The 17,276-nt window shown below is 42.1% G+C and overlaps 1 protein-coding gene across 1 annotated transcript in view; it reads left to right on the top strand.

The window, feature by feature from the left end:
• Positions 1-7,205: 7,205 nt before the first annotated feature.
• The window catches only part of has3 (hyaluronan synthase 3), a 28,594-nt gene continuing 18,523 nt past the window's right edge, over positions 7,206-17,276 (top strand). Inside the window, exon 1 of the mRNA XM_084363814.1 lies at positions 7,206-7,291. Coding sequence (XP_084219940.1) covers positions 7,271-7,291 — 21 coding nt within the window. The 5' untranslated portion in view covers positions 7,206-7,270. The remainder of the gene's footprint in view (positions 7,292-17,276) is intronic.

Raw genomic sequence — 17,276 nt, 5'->3', positions numbered from 1 at the left:
ATGCCAGTCCCATGTAGAGAATAAACTCCTCTTTCCATGATTTCCAGGACTTCGCTAGGCTACTTGCATCCATATCCCACTGTGCGGGCAATTTTAATCCCTCCATGTCTCACTCGAGCACACGTGCGTCGTCTTCCACACTCGTCTGGACCGCTCGTAGTTACGGTGTCTCACGCTGTAAATCCGCCGTTCGTCAGCCGGACCGCTGCCACCATGTTTCAGTTTGTTCTGTCCTCTCTAGTAACTATACAAACTGGACGGTTGAGTATTACCCTTACTCACAGGGAACTTTATTAAACACTTTCCGTAACTCACTTTTAAGTACAATGCGGTCTCTGCTCTTCTTCAGGTATATCAACAACTACGCATGTGCTGTGCTTCAACTAATGCAGTCCGTCTGGAAACAATACCATTGTTACACTCCCCACACCAACACAGGCAAATGCTGATATAATTATTAAGTAATGAACTTAGCTGGTAGATTTGTTTGGTCACTAGTTTAAAAAAAAAAAAAAAAGGCACACATGCTACTCCACTCCATGGTTAACTGTTGATTTGAACAGCCATTCAGCCAATGTGGGGGTTATTTTTTTCTCAACTCATGGCAATTTTCACCAAAATTTAGGTTATGTTTAATAAAACAAAACTATCTCTCCATACCATATTGCTAAGTTAATTGCCTTTTGCGGACATAGTCAAGTTGGACACGCGCGCATTTTAAGCTAGGTATTCACTCGGTCATGTTAGCCATCTTGAATTTGTTGTTAAGATACAAAACCCGCTCAAATACGGGGGCCAACAACACAATGTTCTTCTAAAACACAATTTCTGTTAAAATGCCAACATAAAACGTGGGTTAATATGTGAAAATAAGAAACTTACCGCAGTCATTCGATGGGGAGAAAAATGACTTCCTGAAAAATCTTCCACAGTTTGAAGAGGAGGAGGTGGGCGGGGCTTTGCAGAGTCAAATTAACACGACATCTTTTAACGCTGGAAATTTTCACTAGGGGGCATTCTACTCAATCTGTTGTTGTAATAACTCTGAAAGAGTCATTGAACTTTGACACTGTATATTTAACACTGCAAAATTTACTGTGTAGTACATTATGGGAAATGTAGCTTCCAGCAGTTTTAGAACTTGACATGCGGCTAGAAGTTTTAAAAACTCTGCCTTTGCTAATTTAATTTTGACCTTTTTTTGTCCCGTCTGTCTCTAGTGATTCCCCAAACCTTAGAAGGGAGCAGCATTAAGACTCTCTCGTAGCTGTCAGATTCCCTAACAACTATACTGAACTGTATAAGTTGTCATGAAAAATACTCAATAGCCATTAAATAAAAGAATAAATAAATAAAAGCTGTCACTCCCGACATGCAAATGTGACTGTTTTGAAATCACACTGAAATGGTAAACCATGAATTTGTTTGTAAGAAGTGGAAAACGCTTAACTATTTTTGTTAAACGCATAGTATGTTATTCATGCTGCTCCTTATCAAAACGTGGCATGGGATTATGGGATGCTGATGAAAATCTATCAAAATGATTGAGGCACAAATGTACTAGGTAATATATTAAAGTTTTATTCAGGTTATGTTAGTTTTGTTCACTGACTTTCTGCACTTTTGGAAGTTATAGCTACGGACAACCAAATGAAAAGCATTGCATTATCTTGAATAAAATTAGGGTTTCTCTGGGTTTGAACATTGCTTGAAACATTTAGGATAATGTAAATGCACCACTTTACAAAATATACAACAAATGTCTAGTTGTTTTTCATTATTATTATGTCTTTATGTTTGTAAGTACCACTCAAGAACACATCTCTGTGAGAGTCTTCTTACCTCCCTGAGTGAAGTTCAGAGGAAGGTTTTGGGGTTGAAGTTATTAAAAAGTTAAAGAGTTCTTTTTGTATTCTACCAACCAACTTGACTTAAGGAGTTATGCATTCATTTTGCCATCTCTAAAAATGCTGGCAATCATTTGATGATATTATAGATCTTTTTTTCTTCTTTGGCACATCTTAACACTGACTTAAAGTGGAGACTGGACAATACTTGACTGGACCACTCTATGTAAACAAGGCCAGCCGGTTTGAACAGAGTCGGACTCAAGGCTGACAAAAAGGAATGAGACATTCCTTCTTTTGTTTCATCCATTGACCAATAGACTAACACTGTATGAGACATGACCTTCTCTATCTCTCCCTGTGTGAACATACAGCCAGCAAACATTAGGTGCAGCCTTGTTTGCAATCCAAGGATATTTCCTTTAACGTGGAGTCAAGGTTTCACCGTGGAAATGCAGGCTCTTTCATCATGGTGGCAGATTTAGGCCTCCACAGCTCTGCCACCACACTATGGCTCTTAAATCACAGCTGTGTTTACTGTTGAGGTTATATATTTCTTGTGAGTGCCAACTCATACAGGGAATTTCCTTTAAAATAAAGACAACATCCTTTGAAAAAAAGTGCTTAAAATGCTTAATGTGTGTGGATTTGTATGAACAAGAAAACATGCTGAACATGGAAAAAATTAAAGGACAGGTTCACTATTTTTCAAGTCATAAAGTTTCCTCTTTGTGTTTCCCACATCAATGTTTTCTTGTTGATCCTCAGTGGAGAGGTAGTGATATAAAGGTGAAGTTCACACCAAAGATTGTAACTTTGGAGGTAACCCACTCACTTCGTCAAAAAGCTGAAGCCTTACATTAGATACAGATAAAGTTTAAAACACATTTTTGCAAACAATTAGGACAATAGATTGTGTCCTCTGTCATTTATATTGAAAGCACATTAAGGAACATTAAGGGGCAATTTGTAAGATATGGCCAAAAAAATGAGTGAGTGTGAAGGAACAACAGACAAAGAGCAATTCAAGAAGACCCTATGTCTCAGCAGTCACAGGGACAGAGTACCTCACCTGGTACAAGGACACCGGGGCCATTTCAGGCTGAGCCCGGCAACCATAGGCTATGTGGGGCTGCCCCCTCATGGGCTCACCACTGTCAGGAGAGAGAGATGGGGTTGGGCGAGGGCGTCCTGACTGGCTTTTGGTACGTGGAATGTCACCTCTCTGGCGTGGAGGGAGCCAGAGCAGGTTTGGGAGGTAGAGCGGTTCTAACTACATATTGTTGGGCTCACCTCCACACACAGCGCTGGAACCAAACTCCTGGAGAGGGGCTGGACTCTGTCCTGTTCCATAGATGCCCAGGGAGAGAGGCGCCAGGCAGGTATGAGGATACTAAAAGCCACTGGCTGAGTGCCAGCGTATTTGTGTTCTCACCTGGGAACTAGTCGCCTCTATGCAATTGCCGTGGTGAGAAGAGTGTCCAGTTTGGGAACCTCAAAATTACGTCTCTTTTTGCAGATGCTATGGTTCTGCTGGCTTCTTCGGTCCTTGACCTCCAGCAGGCTGAGTGTGAAGCAGCCAGGATGAGGTTCAGCACCTCTTAGTCTTGGGGCCATTGTTCCCTGCCCGAAAACAGTGAAATCCCCCTCCATTTGGGGGTTGAGCTTCTGCCCCAAGTTAAGGAGTTTAGGTATCTCAGGGTTTTGTTCACCAGTGATTGGAATGTGAAACGTCAGGTGGAAAAGCGGTTTGGGGCGTTGTCAGCAGTACTTTAGGCATTGTACCAGACAGTCGTGGTGAAGAGGGAGCTGAGTCAGAAGCTTTCAATTTACCAGTCCATCTATGTTACAACCCTCACCTATTGTCATTAGCTGTGGGTAGTGACCGAATGAAACAAGATTACGTATATAAGCGGCCAAAATGAGTTTCCTCCTTAGGGTGGCTGGGCTTAGCCATAGAGATAGGGTGAGGAGCTCAGATATCCACAGGGACCCCAGAGGAGAGCCAGTGCGTTGAAAGGAGCCAGTTGAGGTGGTTTGGGCATCTGATCAGGATGCCTCCTGGGCACCTCACTTTGGAGGTTTTCCAGGCATGTCCAACTGGGAGGAGACCCCGGGGCAGACCCAGAACTCACTGGAGAGATAACATATCTCTTCTGGCCTGGGAACACCTCAGGATTCCCCAGGAGGAGCCCTGCTGAGCCTGCTGCCACTGCGACCTGACCCCGGATAAGCGGATGACGATGGATGGATGGATGAAAGAACAATAGTGTGGATATTATGAAAGTAGCAGAGATGTCTATGTACTGTGTTGCAGAGGTGTTTACTGAAGTTAGCATGCTACCCAGCTAGCTCCAGCCCATCCTGTCCTGTAAGACCACTTCGTACCTCAAGAGGTGATAGTCTGATAGCCCCTTTAGTTCCAGGCTCTGAAGCCAGTTTTCGTTGTGGCCAAACCACGTAATTACATTATCACGTGATGCACTGTGGCCCATAAAAAGTTTTTCCCATATGCTAACATTGTGAAAGAAGTGGCTGTAAAATGGTGGATACATTTTTTGTGAGCATCACAAACCCTGTGGAAAGACTTGTTTCACTATCATAATTTGAGCCTTTCAGTCCAATAACATTTGGAAAGTCTAGAAGAGCTGCACAATTAAATAATTTTATCCTAATTCAAGTTAGCCGGGCACAAGACAGGAAGTTAGCCGGCTCGGTTGGCGGAAGTCTGTAGTGCGTACACTCTATGGGCTGCAGTAATGAATGGGGCAATGCCTATTAGCGCCCCCAAATCCCCAAAATTGCCTCAGCTCATTGTTTTTGTTGTAGTTTGCAGTTGCTTGTATCTTGACTTATGTGTTAACCACTGATTGTGTGTTTAAATCTACACTAACATTGTCATTATGGATCAAATGACTATCTAAAATGTATAGTCACTTGCAGTGACAAATTCACAGAGAACGATCACCAACACTACAGGAGGCAGCTGCTTTTTGAGTGCACCGTGCACTCAATAAGCAAAAAAGTCATCTATTGCAAGTTTAAGCTATGGCGAAAAATATGTAGGCTCAATATAGCACCAATGCAATTTTGGGTTAAAAAAATCACCCAATGGTTATTTACTTTAACAGAGGGTGGCTACTACCATCAGGAAGGGTCTTAAGGTGGAATTGTGCACCAGGCTGCATATAAGGAATGGATGGGACAATGATAAGCTGGGCAATCATAGTGAGTGCTTTGAAGAGGACTCAAGTGTCCTGCTCCCAGGACTAAAGACATTAGACAGGGTAAAAGTAAGGACATCTCCATCTCTGCTGCTTTTACTCTGACCAGTCTATGTTTACACTTAATAATAACCATCATTAATAAATAGTAAATGTATAGTTATTTCACTGTTAAACAATTCAATGCTTAATAAACCATTTATTAAGCAATTGTAAAGTATTATAAACATCATTTGCAAGCTTACAATAAACAATTGCTTGATAAATGGTTTAAAGCATTTTGTGGTTTATTAACAGTGAAATAACTTAAAGTGTAACTAAACCCCTAGGTTTTGGCTGAGGTGCATCTGGGCTGGAAATTCAAAAAATGCCTTGATTGTGGGCGGGGCTCCAGGAGCAGTTAAGACACGTCCAGTCACTCAGTGCAGCCTCCAACAGAGGCCCCCCCCTCCCACACCACTACACTCACACATGCAAAAACACCCACAGAGGGGCGGGGCGAACAGTGGTGGCTCGTGATGTAAGCTGCCTCCAAAACTCATCGGCCTCCATCTCAGCCAATAGCAAAATTTGAATGTAATAGCCAGGTTTCAACCCATAGAGGGCAGTCTTACATTTTTACAACAAAATGCACCAAATTTAAATACTTTGACTAAAATGTCAAGAGTTGGACCAGAATACATCAACAACACTACTTCATACCCAAATACATTTGTTTTCAGCAGAAAAAAGTGGTTTGGGGGCTTAGTTACACTTTAACTAAAGTTTAATTTACTATGAATAAACTATTTATTCAGTTATTATAAGGTAAGTATTTTAATGCAACTATTTTGAGTCCCAAAGCTTTATGAAGTACAATATTAAATCAATTAACTTGACTTTAGGATACTATCTATTTTAAAATATTACCTTGATTAGTTGATAACTGAGTATTTTTGTTCAGTTAACTCTGGTAGTCTGTTTCACAGCCTGTAATTTTACTTCCTCTGAGAGAGAGGGTGCTATGACTGTGACTGCTGAAGACTTCTATTAGAGTAATAACTATATCTCACCATGTGTCACAGTCAGGGAGCCAGAAAGCAGAATGTGTAAATGTGTAGAAAGAGTAGAGTGTGAAAGGGCTCAAAATGTAGGTTAGTGGAGCCACTTGAGCCTTATTTCCTGTAAGAGTCTGCTTCAGAAAAGGGCACTCTATTACCTGACTAATGAAATGTGTTTGAGTGGCTTTGACGGCTGTGTATCGAGGCATACTGCAGTTCATTTCAGGCTGCAGGAAACCTGCAGCATGTCAGCAGCTTAGCCTTAGAGCAGGCGAGGAGAGGGGGAGAGGGATGAATAAGTCCATAAAGGATGCTTTCAGGAGAGGTGGAGAGGAGAGGGGGTTCCGGTCAAACAGTCCCCAGGCTTTTTGGAGGCTGCTGGCTGCATTGCAGAGAGATAGGGAGCTAGCTGGGGTGTCCATGGAGGGGAGGGACGAGAGGCAAGGAGAGGGGGTTTGAAGCAGACAGAGAGAGGAGCTGTTGAGGAGAAGCTTAGCAGTGTCGGTCTGCCAGCCAGCCAGGCAGGACAGTGTGACAGAGCAGTAGAGGGGGAAAACCGAGGCTTTGGAGCAGGGACAAGGTGATACTGCAGCACAGGACAGAGGAAGAGGGGTGATGAAACCTTGGGATGCTTCATTGCAGGACGAAAAGAAGCAATTAGACTCGAGGACAACACCAAAATCAAACTTTGGCCCTCAATCTTCACCTTGACTATCACTTTCACCCCATGCTCATGGTTGAAATCAGGAGTCGGATGGAGAGCACCAGAGGCAGAGACCAGGCTAGCTGCTGCGCCCAACCTGCAATCTGCAGACGTAAGACTGCACCAGCATCAGCTGCTGGCTGAGCACCTCTGATCACATCTCAGCTGGGGGGCTTCATGCCCTGGGACAGTCCTGGGAGATAGAGGGAGGAGGTGGAGGAGGAGGAGCAGACAGCAGGGAGGCTGGCTCAGAGAGGTGGTGGAGGGTGGTGGTTTAAACTGACTGCTTTATTTTTGGATGTGGGATCTCCTGAATTAAGCGAGCAAGCTGGAATAAAGATGTAGTGTGAGCTGGTGGAAGGAGGGGGAAAGAACAAGGAGAGTGCTGTGCTGAGGAGAGGAGAGGGCTGGACGTCCCAGCTCGACGGACGGAGATCTGGGGGGAGACGTAGACGGATGGTCCACTGGATCAGGAAGGTAAGGGTTTTAATATGTTTAACGCAATGAGACTGTGTTCTGATGGTGTTAATTGACCCCAATAGGACAAATTAAGAGAAATCCTTCTACAAACACTAGTTCTGCATATAAAATTGGGTTTAGGATTAAGATCTGATATAATAACTGAGGATAAAGTCTCTATTTGCGTGATGCTTCAGGTTTGTCAGGTACATGTACATGTAAAAGGAGAATGAATCAAAATATTCACAAGTGATAACAAACATGTTCAACAGGGACGGAAGCTGAATGTAAAGTTTGTTAAGTGGAATAAGCAACATTAAGGCATAGTAAGAACATGTGGGACAAAGAGATGACTGTGTTCAGGCTTGTGTGGTGAATGTGCTGCAATATGAGGTAGAGAAAATATTTTTTTGCCTGAGTGAGTGTGTCTGTGTGTGTGTGTGTGAGTAAACTAATACCTTGAACAGGACTGAAGAAGTTTACAACTGCTGTTTGTTTCTGCTTTAATTTCTGTGTAATTCTGTGTGAATCGGTGTGTGTCTCTGTGTGTACATTAAGACTGTGTTTGTGTGATTGTGGCTTGTACTACATGTGCTGCTTTCCCTCTCTGTGGACGCAGACAGTTACAGTTAGGAAACAGTTGATAGGAGCGCCTATGAGCGACCGTTGGAAGGCTTCTGGCGTCTCCAAAGAAAACGTGGGCCTGTTTGATTTTCCATGCCATCACTGCCATGCTGGACCTGCCCACTGTGGTGGCCTTTTATACAAAGTCTGCTTGACAGGCGACTTGTATACAGTGAGACCTCAGATGAAGTAGATTTGCTATCCTCAAGACATTGTGGATGTGATCCAGTCAAACATTTAGATAGAATTGATAACATTAAGTTGATGAAAATAAGCTTCTAGAAATAAGATTAAAGCAAGAATATGTTACTTCTGAAGGAAGAAATAAAAATGTTCTGCTTACGATGAAAAGTTGAATTCATAAGCAATAAAAAGCACCCTTGCTCATTTCAACACACTCAGAGGTTTTGCTGCTACAGCCTTACATCGTCTGGTATGACCAGTAGCTTATGGTGGCAAAAGTTCGCAAACTTTAGATAACTGTGTGACTTTATTCAGTCAGGTCTAATTTTATGACATTGTTCTACTCATGCTACTATTACACTATGTTTTTAGTGCATTTAAAAAATAGTACACACCATACCCACCATGTTTATTGTTACTTACTTGCACTCATTCTCAGTCAGGTGACCTGATGATAATGTCTTTGAAGATGCAGTGAGGACATACCTAGTCGCCTGAATAAATGTTTCAGTTCAATTTTCAATGTTATGTTTTGACAACACTGTGCTTGTGGTGTGGTTAGGTTTAGACACAAAAACCACTTGGTTAGGGTGAGGAAAAGATCATGTTTTGGCTTAAAATATCTTGGTCACCACAAACACAGCTAGAAATTGTGTAGCAGTCTATTTAAAAATATCCAGTAATTTTCAACTCAAAGCTCAAGCCAATCAACATCACGTCAACACCAAACAGCAGAAATAGAAAGAAAACAACTTGCGATTAAACACAGCAGTTTAAGAGACAAGTAAAGCCCTCTGAGGCAAACTGTGATTTGTGAATTTGGGCTATACAAATAAAATTTGATTTGATTTGATTTGATTTGAAGTATTTCTTCAGGAGTTGGTGGAGACCAAAACAGAGTTAAAAGGGGCGTGAATATTTTTTGACTTGTCGTCAGGTGGACAAACCAGAGCCAAGATCATGCTAATCTTGCTCTGTATTATCTAGATGTGTAAACAGTAGAGATGTAACGATATACCGACTTCAGTGATATTGCGTTAAAAAAAAATGCTGTAATACCGTTGTGGAGCTGTGAGGATATCTACCAAAATATCACGCAGTTATTTTGCACATAAAGTTCATGGATTTAACAAGGGGAATCAGTATAAATGAGTTCTTTTATCTTTCCTTGTCATTGTATTCTTCTGTTTGAACAGCAGTGGGCACAATCATACTGCTAACCTGAGTTCTCATAAGATCGCTCTACTCACCTCAGATTGGTTAGCCAACCAATGCTATCTTGGTTGCCTTCTCCATGCTTGACTCAAACTATTAGCTCTCACAGTAGCTCTGATAATGTATGTTTTCTATGGTGTTTGAGCTGCAGTAACACTGCAACCTCTTCACGCTAGCCTCTGTGGCCTCTCTCCCGGTCTTCGGCTGCTCCTGTCAGGGTCACTCATCCTCTGGAGCTGCTCTTCGCTACCAAAGTGTCTTTAGGCTCGTTAGGTGGAGCAAGCAGGCCAGCTGTCCACATGGCTGGCTGCAACTGGGCTGCCCTGCTGCTGCCTCGCCACCCAACCTGTCTGCTTCACTTAACGAGCCCAGAGACACTGCAGCTGCCACAGCTGGTGTCAGTGTGTTTACCGGCAGGGAAACTACGGCCCACAGTCCGCTGCATCAGCTCCACTGCTGGCTGTTAGTTTTTATCAAACAACCGCCAGAAAAACACAATGTCAGCCCATTTACACCAGAAGAGCACTGAACATACAGTTAGGAAATAATAATGTGTCAGTTACACTAACAGACATTTTCATGGCATGGTCATCTGCTGGACAACAAAAGGTAGGGAGATCAGAGTGACCTGCGGCCAAGTGCATGTTCTTGGCTGGCCTTTTGTGCCACACTCCCTGGGTGCCCTGGAAGTCCCGCTGTACAACCAGAGGGCTGAAAGGGTTGCTACTGGCTACTGGCTGCTGTGTTGTTTTGCAATTGTACATAGTCCAATCATACTGTGTGAAAGTTTCAGATGCAGAGAGTGGAGAGATTTTCGCTGCAGCAGAGGCGAGACAGTGTCTGTGTGAAGGGAAAAACCGGCAGCGCGGATCTGGGGTGTGTCAGTTTGATGGTGTTCACAATCTGACAGCTAAACAGATCCTTCACTCATCAAATAAAAAAGAAATGACCCACAAAGCAACGTTACAGGACCAAACAACAGTAATGAGGTAGCTCGTAGTGTCTTTGGCAACTTATATGAGAGAAAAAATAATGCAGTTATAAGTGGAAAAGCCTCAGTCATCCTGTCTGTCCTACCGCCTCTTCGTCACATTTCTGCCCAAAAAACAGCGGCAGCAGAGCCCGGCGGCTCCCGCAGTTAAATGGTGGTGATTATGTGACCCGATTCAGAGGAAAAAGCTTCAACTCATGACTTTGTCGCATCCACTACTGTGTTATTGTAGTTACTGCCTCTGGCAACTTCACCGCGATGGTCAGCCCTCCTGACCGAGACTACAGTGAACTTTCCCCCAGAAAACAGCATCCCTCCTCATGAGTGAGAGCCAGACAAGGTCTGCTGTTTACTGATGGTGATTATGTAATTAAGTAATTTAGAGCGAAAAACTTTGTCACTTTCCAGGATGTTTGGTGGGTCAGGATCTCAATCACAACACTTTATAACAGCATCCATATGCAGTGGCGGCTCCTGACAAATTTCTCAGGGGGGGCAACTGTTCTGATAATGACTAAGGTGACCCGTTCAATGGGAAAATTAATAGGCAGCAAGACAATTGCCACATCTTGTTATTTTCTGGTCAACTTACATAGCAATACCAAATGTAACGGCTACAGGGAAAAGTTACATTCAGGAGTGTTCAACAAATAAAATTATCTTGGCTCTACAAATGAAGATCAACAGAGAGATAAACTGTGAATCCGTTTACCTTCAAATATCTTTGAACATGGACGGATACGCTTGCTTTACCATTAATTACAAAGGGGACTACATATAAGTCAAAAACATTAAAAGTATTTATTTACATTTCTTTAAAGTAGTTTTTTTAATTACAAATAATTTATATATAAATCCAAATAAAGGAGTAGTGCTAAACATTGCACAAACAACACTATACTATTTGAAGAAACAAACAGTAAATACAGTAAATGTACAGATTGCCATATCAGTAACAACATTTTAAAGATTTTGTGCAGCTTAATTATCTTTAAGTGCGACTGAAAGTGCACACATTCAACAGTGAACTATAAATACAAATATAATCTCTGGCTAATTGTATAGATTTGCAAAAATGAACATGAACAAAAATAAACAGATGAACATATTGCCTGAAAGCAGCATTTGAATGAAAAAAATAACTATTAAAAACCAACATCAACAGTTAATAGATTCTGTGTATGTGTGTGTGTGTGTGTGTGTGTGTGTGTGTGTCTCTGTGTGTGTGTGTGTGTGTGTTACAGAGAGAGAGACAGAGACTAAGAATGAGAGTGTCACTACACTACATTACTTGTATTGAAATTTTGCTCGTCTCTCTTTCAAAGCAGCAAAGTGATCAATAACCCTCTCATTGAAATCAGGCAGGTTCCTGCTCCCTCTCCATGGAGAGCATGGCCAGTGCATTCAGACATTCCTGGGCCATTGCATTGCGCAGGAACGTTTTGATTCTCTTCAGCGTTGTCACAGTGGCATTCAGAGCCTCGACAGGAAATGTATGGCAGTGCTGCTCAAACATCTTTGCCTGTAGCAGTGTGGCACTCACAAGGTGGTCGCTGAAGGAGAACCTTTGTTTGGCGTGAGCCAGGATTGTGTTGCAGATCTCCCTTGACAGCTTCTGCTTCTCCTCTTCTCCCAAGACCCTCCTTGGTCTTGTGGTTCCTGTCGCTACTTCCTGCTGCTATTGACAGGAGTCTCTGAGGGCAAGCAGACCAACAGTGTTAGTACATGAAAATATGAGTGCCTGGTAGCATTTAGAAAAGTGAAGAAAATGCTCATTTCAAAACAGTAATATTTATCTAGCTATTAGTAATAATAGTATCTAGCTTTACTTTATGCATAAACAGTCACCAGCCACTTAATTAGATACACCCGGGCAATCAAATTCAATCCAATACAACAGCTGCTATAACATTTTCAGCTTTGACATTGTCAGAAAAGTGATAATTCTACTTTATCCTTATTATTGATGTTGCAGTGGGTGGCGGTGGTGTACTGAATTTCATTATCTTGAAAAGTGTTTCATATATTTTGTATGTTAATGGAGTGGACAAAATATTAGGAACACCAGTCAATATAATGCACTCTTATACTCCACAATCACCCACTATGACCTCAGTAATAAACAAAGTAGAATTATCACCTCATTGACATCAACAAAAACTGAAGGTATATAATTACATTAATGTACATTAATTTTATAGCAGAGCTGTTGTTTTGGATTGTATAAAGTGACACATGTGTATCTAATAAAGTGGCCAGTGAGTGTATTTCTTCATGACAAAGTTCAGTATTGAGAAGGATTGAACAATATTATTTTATCTTACCTTATTGCCTGCACACTGCTTGTGAAGCTCTGGAGGACACGCTTGATGAAGACTGCACAGTGGCGTCATTAGGCCTATTTTAGGGGGGCTTCAGCCCCCCTAAAATATTCTTAAGCCCCCCTAAATAATTTTATGTTCATTTATTAATTTTTTTAATTTTTTTAATTTATTTTTTTTTACAAAAAAGTGCAGACAAATTCAATATAATGTGGCCAGACTATGAGTTTAAATAAATAAACCAGTTATTATTAACTTAAATGTGATCATAAATCTTAGTTTCCCTTCACTTCATAGTGGAAGTGGTAGAGAGTCAGAGTCAGTGCGTCGTTATCCAGTCCATTCCACTTGTTCATATAGAGCACGCCCACATCACTGAAATCCAGTCCACGTTTTCCCTGCAACCTAGGTTGCACTCGGTACCTGGGTACCTGCAGTGTGTGTACCGGGAGCGGAGCACACAGAACCGACTAGAGCAGCATTAGGAGAAGAACGTGAACAAGAATGGATACACGAAATTTTTTCAAGAGAGTAAGTATTCATCACTGCTGATAGCAACAATAAGTTAGCTGCAGCCCCCCAGCTAACAGCAGAAAGTCCCTCGCAATTGCCAAATGCTCCCTGTTTGACAAATAAAAACCTGGCTTGCACACTCTGCAGCTGAGAGCCCCCTGTACAGGAGGCAGCGTGAGACGCGTGCTGTATATCTCTGTGCACGTCTTACCTTTGTTGTTTTGCGTCCAAAAGTTACATTTCAGCTCAAAAAGAACTCTGCTACAGTAGCTAGCTAGTTAGTCCGAAATGCAATGTGAAGGTCCTGGTTGTTTATAGAGTTAGGTGTGCACTCTTCATATTATCTTTGGGGTGACTTCCTTCTGGAGCATTAGCTCCAGCATCAGATGCACACCGTGAAACAGCTCATTCACGTATGATTATGTGGATAATAATAATAATAATAATAATAAGAATGACAATAATAATGATGATGAATGATAATACGGTAATAATAATAATAATAATAATAATGATAATACACTAATAATAATCACTCCACCACCCCTATTGACCTGTAGGAGTCAGGGCAGAGGAGCAGAGAGAGTGAGAGGGGAGAAACCTCTACTGGAAAGGTGAGTCTAGAACACAGTGCTCTTTTTTTTGCATACAGTTTTGGCTAATACATGTAGGCTCTTAATGAATAAGAAGCATTGGTTAAATATGGCACTGTAACTATGTGGATTTTTTTCTTTTTTTGTTGTTGTTAATGCTGTAAACAGACAGTACTTCCTGTGTTTGTTGTTGTACTGTGTTAAAAATGTAATGGTGGCCTAAAACATTTACACAGTAAAGTATCTCTGTTAAATCTGTCCAAAACGTGCAATTTCTCAGTTTTTGTTAGCTGTTTGTGAAATTAAACGTTCGCTGACATTCTGTGCATCTCCTGGGGGCTAAGCCTCCCCTGTCCTTAAAACCTAGTGACGCCCCTGAGACTGCATCAATGTCCTTCTTCTGCAGCTGCTGGTACAGCATGTCAATGTGAGGCATGATCTGATGAAACATCTGCAGAAAAAAATTGAAGTTCTCATCCTGCAGCATTCTCAGGAAGACAGATGCCTCCCTCACTGTGGTGCTGTCAAATGAACCCGATGTCCTGATGGATTCAAAACACTTCATGAGGTCATCAAGGTTCTCGTGCACAGTGTTGACGATCCTGCTGTTGAAGTTCCATCTTGTGGATGAAGCTCTTGGCAGCCTTCTTTCAACAATCTGGTCAAGTATGCTGGCGCGTTTTGGTGACCGGGTAAAAAAAGTGGCAATACCGCACAGGTCCGAAAAGAAAACTCTCCCTGCTGGGATGTGAAAAGTGGCCTGCTGCATGATCAGATTCAGCTGGTGTGCATAGCAATGCACATAATGGGCATTTTTGAAATGCGCACACACCTTCTGCTGCACACCAGCCCGCTCTCCCGTCATCACAATGGCTCCATCATATGCTTGTGCAATGAGTTTCTCTCTGTCACCTTCGGAAAAAAGACCTTTCAGTCTGTCCAGAAACACACTAGCAATCAACTCAGATGTTGCATCCATAACAGGCAGAAACTCAAAGAAACACTCCTGCAGCGCATGGTTTGAGTCGATGTATCTCAACACAAGCACCATCTGCATCTGTGTTGACACGTTGGTGGTCTCATCCGCTTGGATGGCAACAAATTTTGCGGTGCTTTAGCATGCTTTCCAGGAGCTCATTCTGCACAGTCTTTGATGTGCCCTTGAAAACTGTGGCAGTTTTCAGGTGCTCCTCAAACGCCTCATCCAGCGATGCCACCAAGTCAACCAAGCCTGGGTTGTTGGAGCCCTCACTTTCATCTTTGCCTCACAAAGCTAACTCAAACGCTCCACAAAACTTGACACATTCGATGAGGCGGGCTAGGATGTGTCGGTTCTTGCTCACCTCATCGTTGTGACGACGAACCGCTAGCCTGTAGCTCTCATCCAGCTGTGTTGCGATGTTCACCCGCCCAAAAGCAGAAAACTTCAGAGATCTGTCCATATGGGTCTTAGAGGACTCATGTTTCTTCACCTTTTCAGAAAAATGATGCATGTCGGTGACTCCTGTAGTTGTGTCTGCCATGTTGCCATCCGGGTGAAACAGTGTGCAGGTGTAGCAGAATAAAGCGTTAGCTGCTTCACAGCCTGCTAGCCAAGTTTTCTGCTCATACCAGCTCTGCAAAAATCCCCGGTTGTATGATTTCCCCCCCTTGGTAGAAACTTGTTTGATGTTTAATTTTGGTCTGGGAGGTCCTAATTGTTTCGTTGCCAATTTATCTTCGCTACTACGACGACTGAAAGGGACTTCTTTCAGTGAAACGATCGAGTTGCTCCGTACACTTGCCAAGCTGACCTTGAATGTGACGAGCACGGTGGCTACGCCGTACGTATGACGGAAGCACGTTAGGGCAAGCCCTCCCGGAACCCATAGAATGCATTGTAATAACTGAAATTCGAAAAAAAATGATTTTACACAAGAGTCTATAAGAGCAATCTGGGCTTTTTTCACCCTGACTGAACATGCGGTACTTCATGGAATGGAATGACATACAGAGCAGCTCAAACTGTCTTGAACTGTCACAGCCACTGTAACATTGTGGCAGAATATGATAGAAAAAAATCCCTCCTTTTTCCCCTTTGGTGGTGCGTCACCCGATCGCATGTCCATATGATAGTCAGCGAGTACATGTTTAGATTAACAGGATGACACAGGGGGAAACAAGTTAAAAAAACACACATACACAGATCTCAATGTCATGATATGTACTATCACGACTGTTTTGGTTCCGCAGCGCCGGCATGCTGTATGAATTGACACACTGGAGCACCTTTAATCCGGCGCTGCTTGGTTTAGTGTGAACAAACAAAGGTGGCATAAAGACGAGCCCTCGTTATGGCGATAATGCGGAGTCTGTCTGAAAAGGCTTAGTCTGACAAGGCTAGAACCCCATCAACTGCTAGCCGTGGCCTTATTCATTAAACCCAATATAAAAGGTTAGGACAAAATATGCAATATGCTGATAATTGTTCTGCTCCTGTACTCTTAACCAGTAGTAGGCCTAGGGTGGTGCTACTAAAGATGAAAAGAAGTGTGAAAAATGGAAAGGAATTATCCTCTGAGTATGAATATGAGAGCTAACTTCATGGCTAGTAACTGTTGACGTTTTTGCTCTGGAAAAAGCAGAGACTGAGAGATAATTGCATAGCCATAATTAGAACGTATGATGCATGTTGTATGCATGTCAGGTTTTAAAGGTAGTTAACTCTTTATCACATTTTAAAAGAGTGTTTAACTAAGCTATTCCCCTCAAAATATGAATGGTGAACCAGAGACTGGACCCATTTCATTAGTACAGTAGATAGTGTGAAATCACTTTGCATCAAACATAACTAATCAACAATGTTTGTTTTGAATGGTCATTATGTAATAGAGACTCCTTACACATTTCTCTTCAGCTGTGAGTACTTTATTTGATTTTTCCTGCTTCCTTCAATATGTCATATGAGGTGTGTAAAAGAGGATTTTAAGAGGCACTAAGAGAGCCCTCTAGTGGCAAATGACTCTTACTCCACATCATTAGGTCAACATGTGATGTTTCACATCAACACATTATTATATCTCTTAATATTAAACACGGATATGAAAAATGTCATTTTTAGTTTTTGATTTTGTTTAAAAAATAAGCTGTGTTTGCAGCCCTACTCAGCTCTGACTTTGACTCATCGTACTGATATCATGACTTGCATTAGCTGTAGATTTAGGCTGTTGCGAGCTGACAGGTTATTGGGTTGGAATTCATCCCATTTTCAAGTTTTTTCTTCCAGTCCAAATAAACATGCAGAGCCTGATGTCACCTCAGTCTGTTCACCTGGACACACACATCATAGTTCCCGTCTTTGGTGCTCACAACCCAATTTTCATCTCTGGTCCTTTTCTTCTCAATCCCTTCTGCGTGTCTCCAGTACTGCGCTCCCACTGCGTACACTTCTATGGAGAGACAATAAATTTTTTGAAATTAAAAGTTTGGACATCTGTTATCAGACAGGTGCACAGAATACTGTAAGTGGTAATAAGTGAAAATTTTTACATCAAAACTTTTCTGCCATTTATTACCCAAACTGC

This window comes from Pagrus pagrus, assembly GCF_965226575.1.
Source record: "Pagrus pagrus genome assembly, chromosome: 10".
In the NCBI taxonomy this organism is placed as follows: domain Eukaryota; kingdom Metazoa; phylum Chordata; class Actinopteri; order Spariformes; family Sparidae; genus Pagrus; species Pagrus pagrus.
This window is presented reverse-complemented; position numbering and strand designations above follow the sequence as displayed.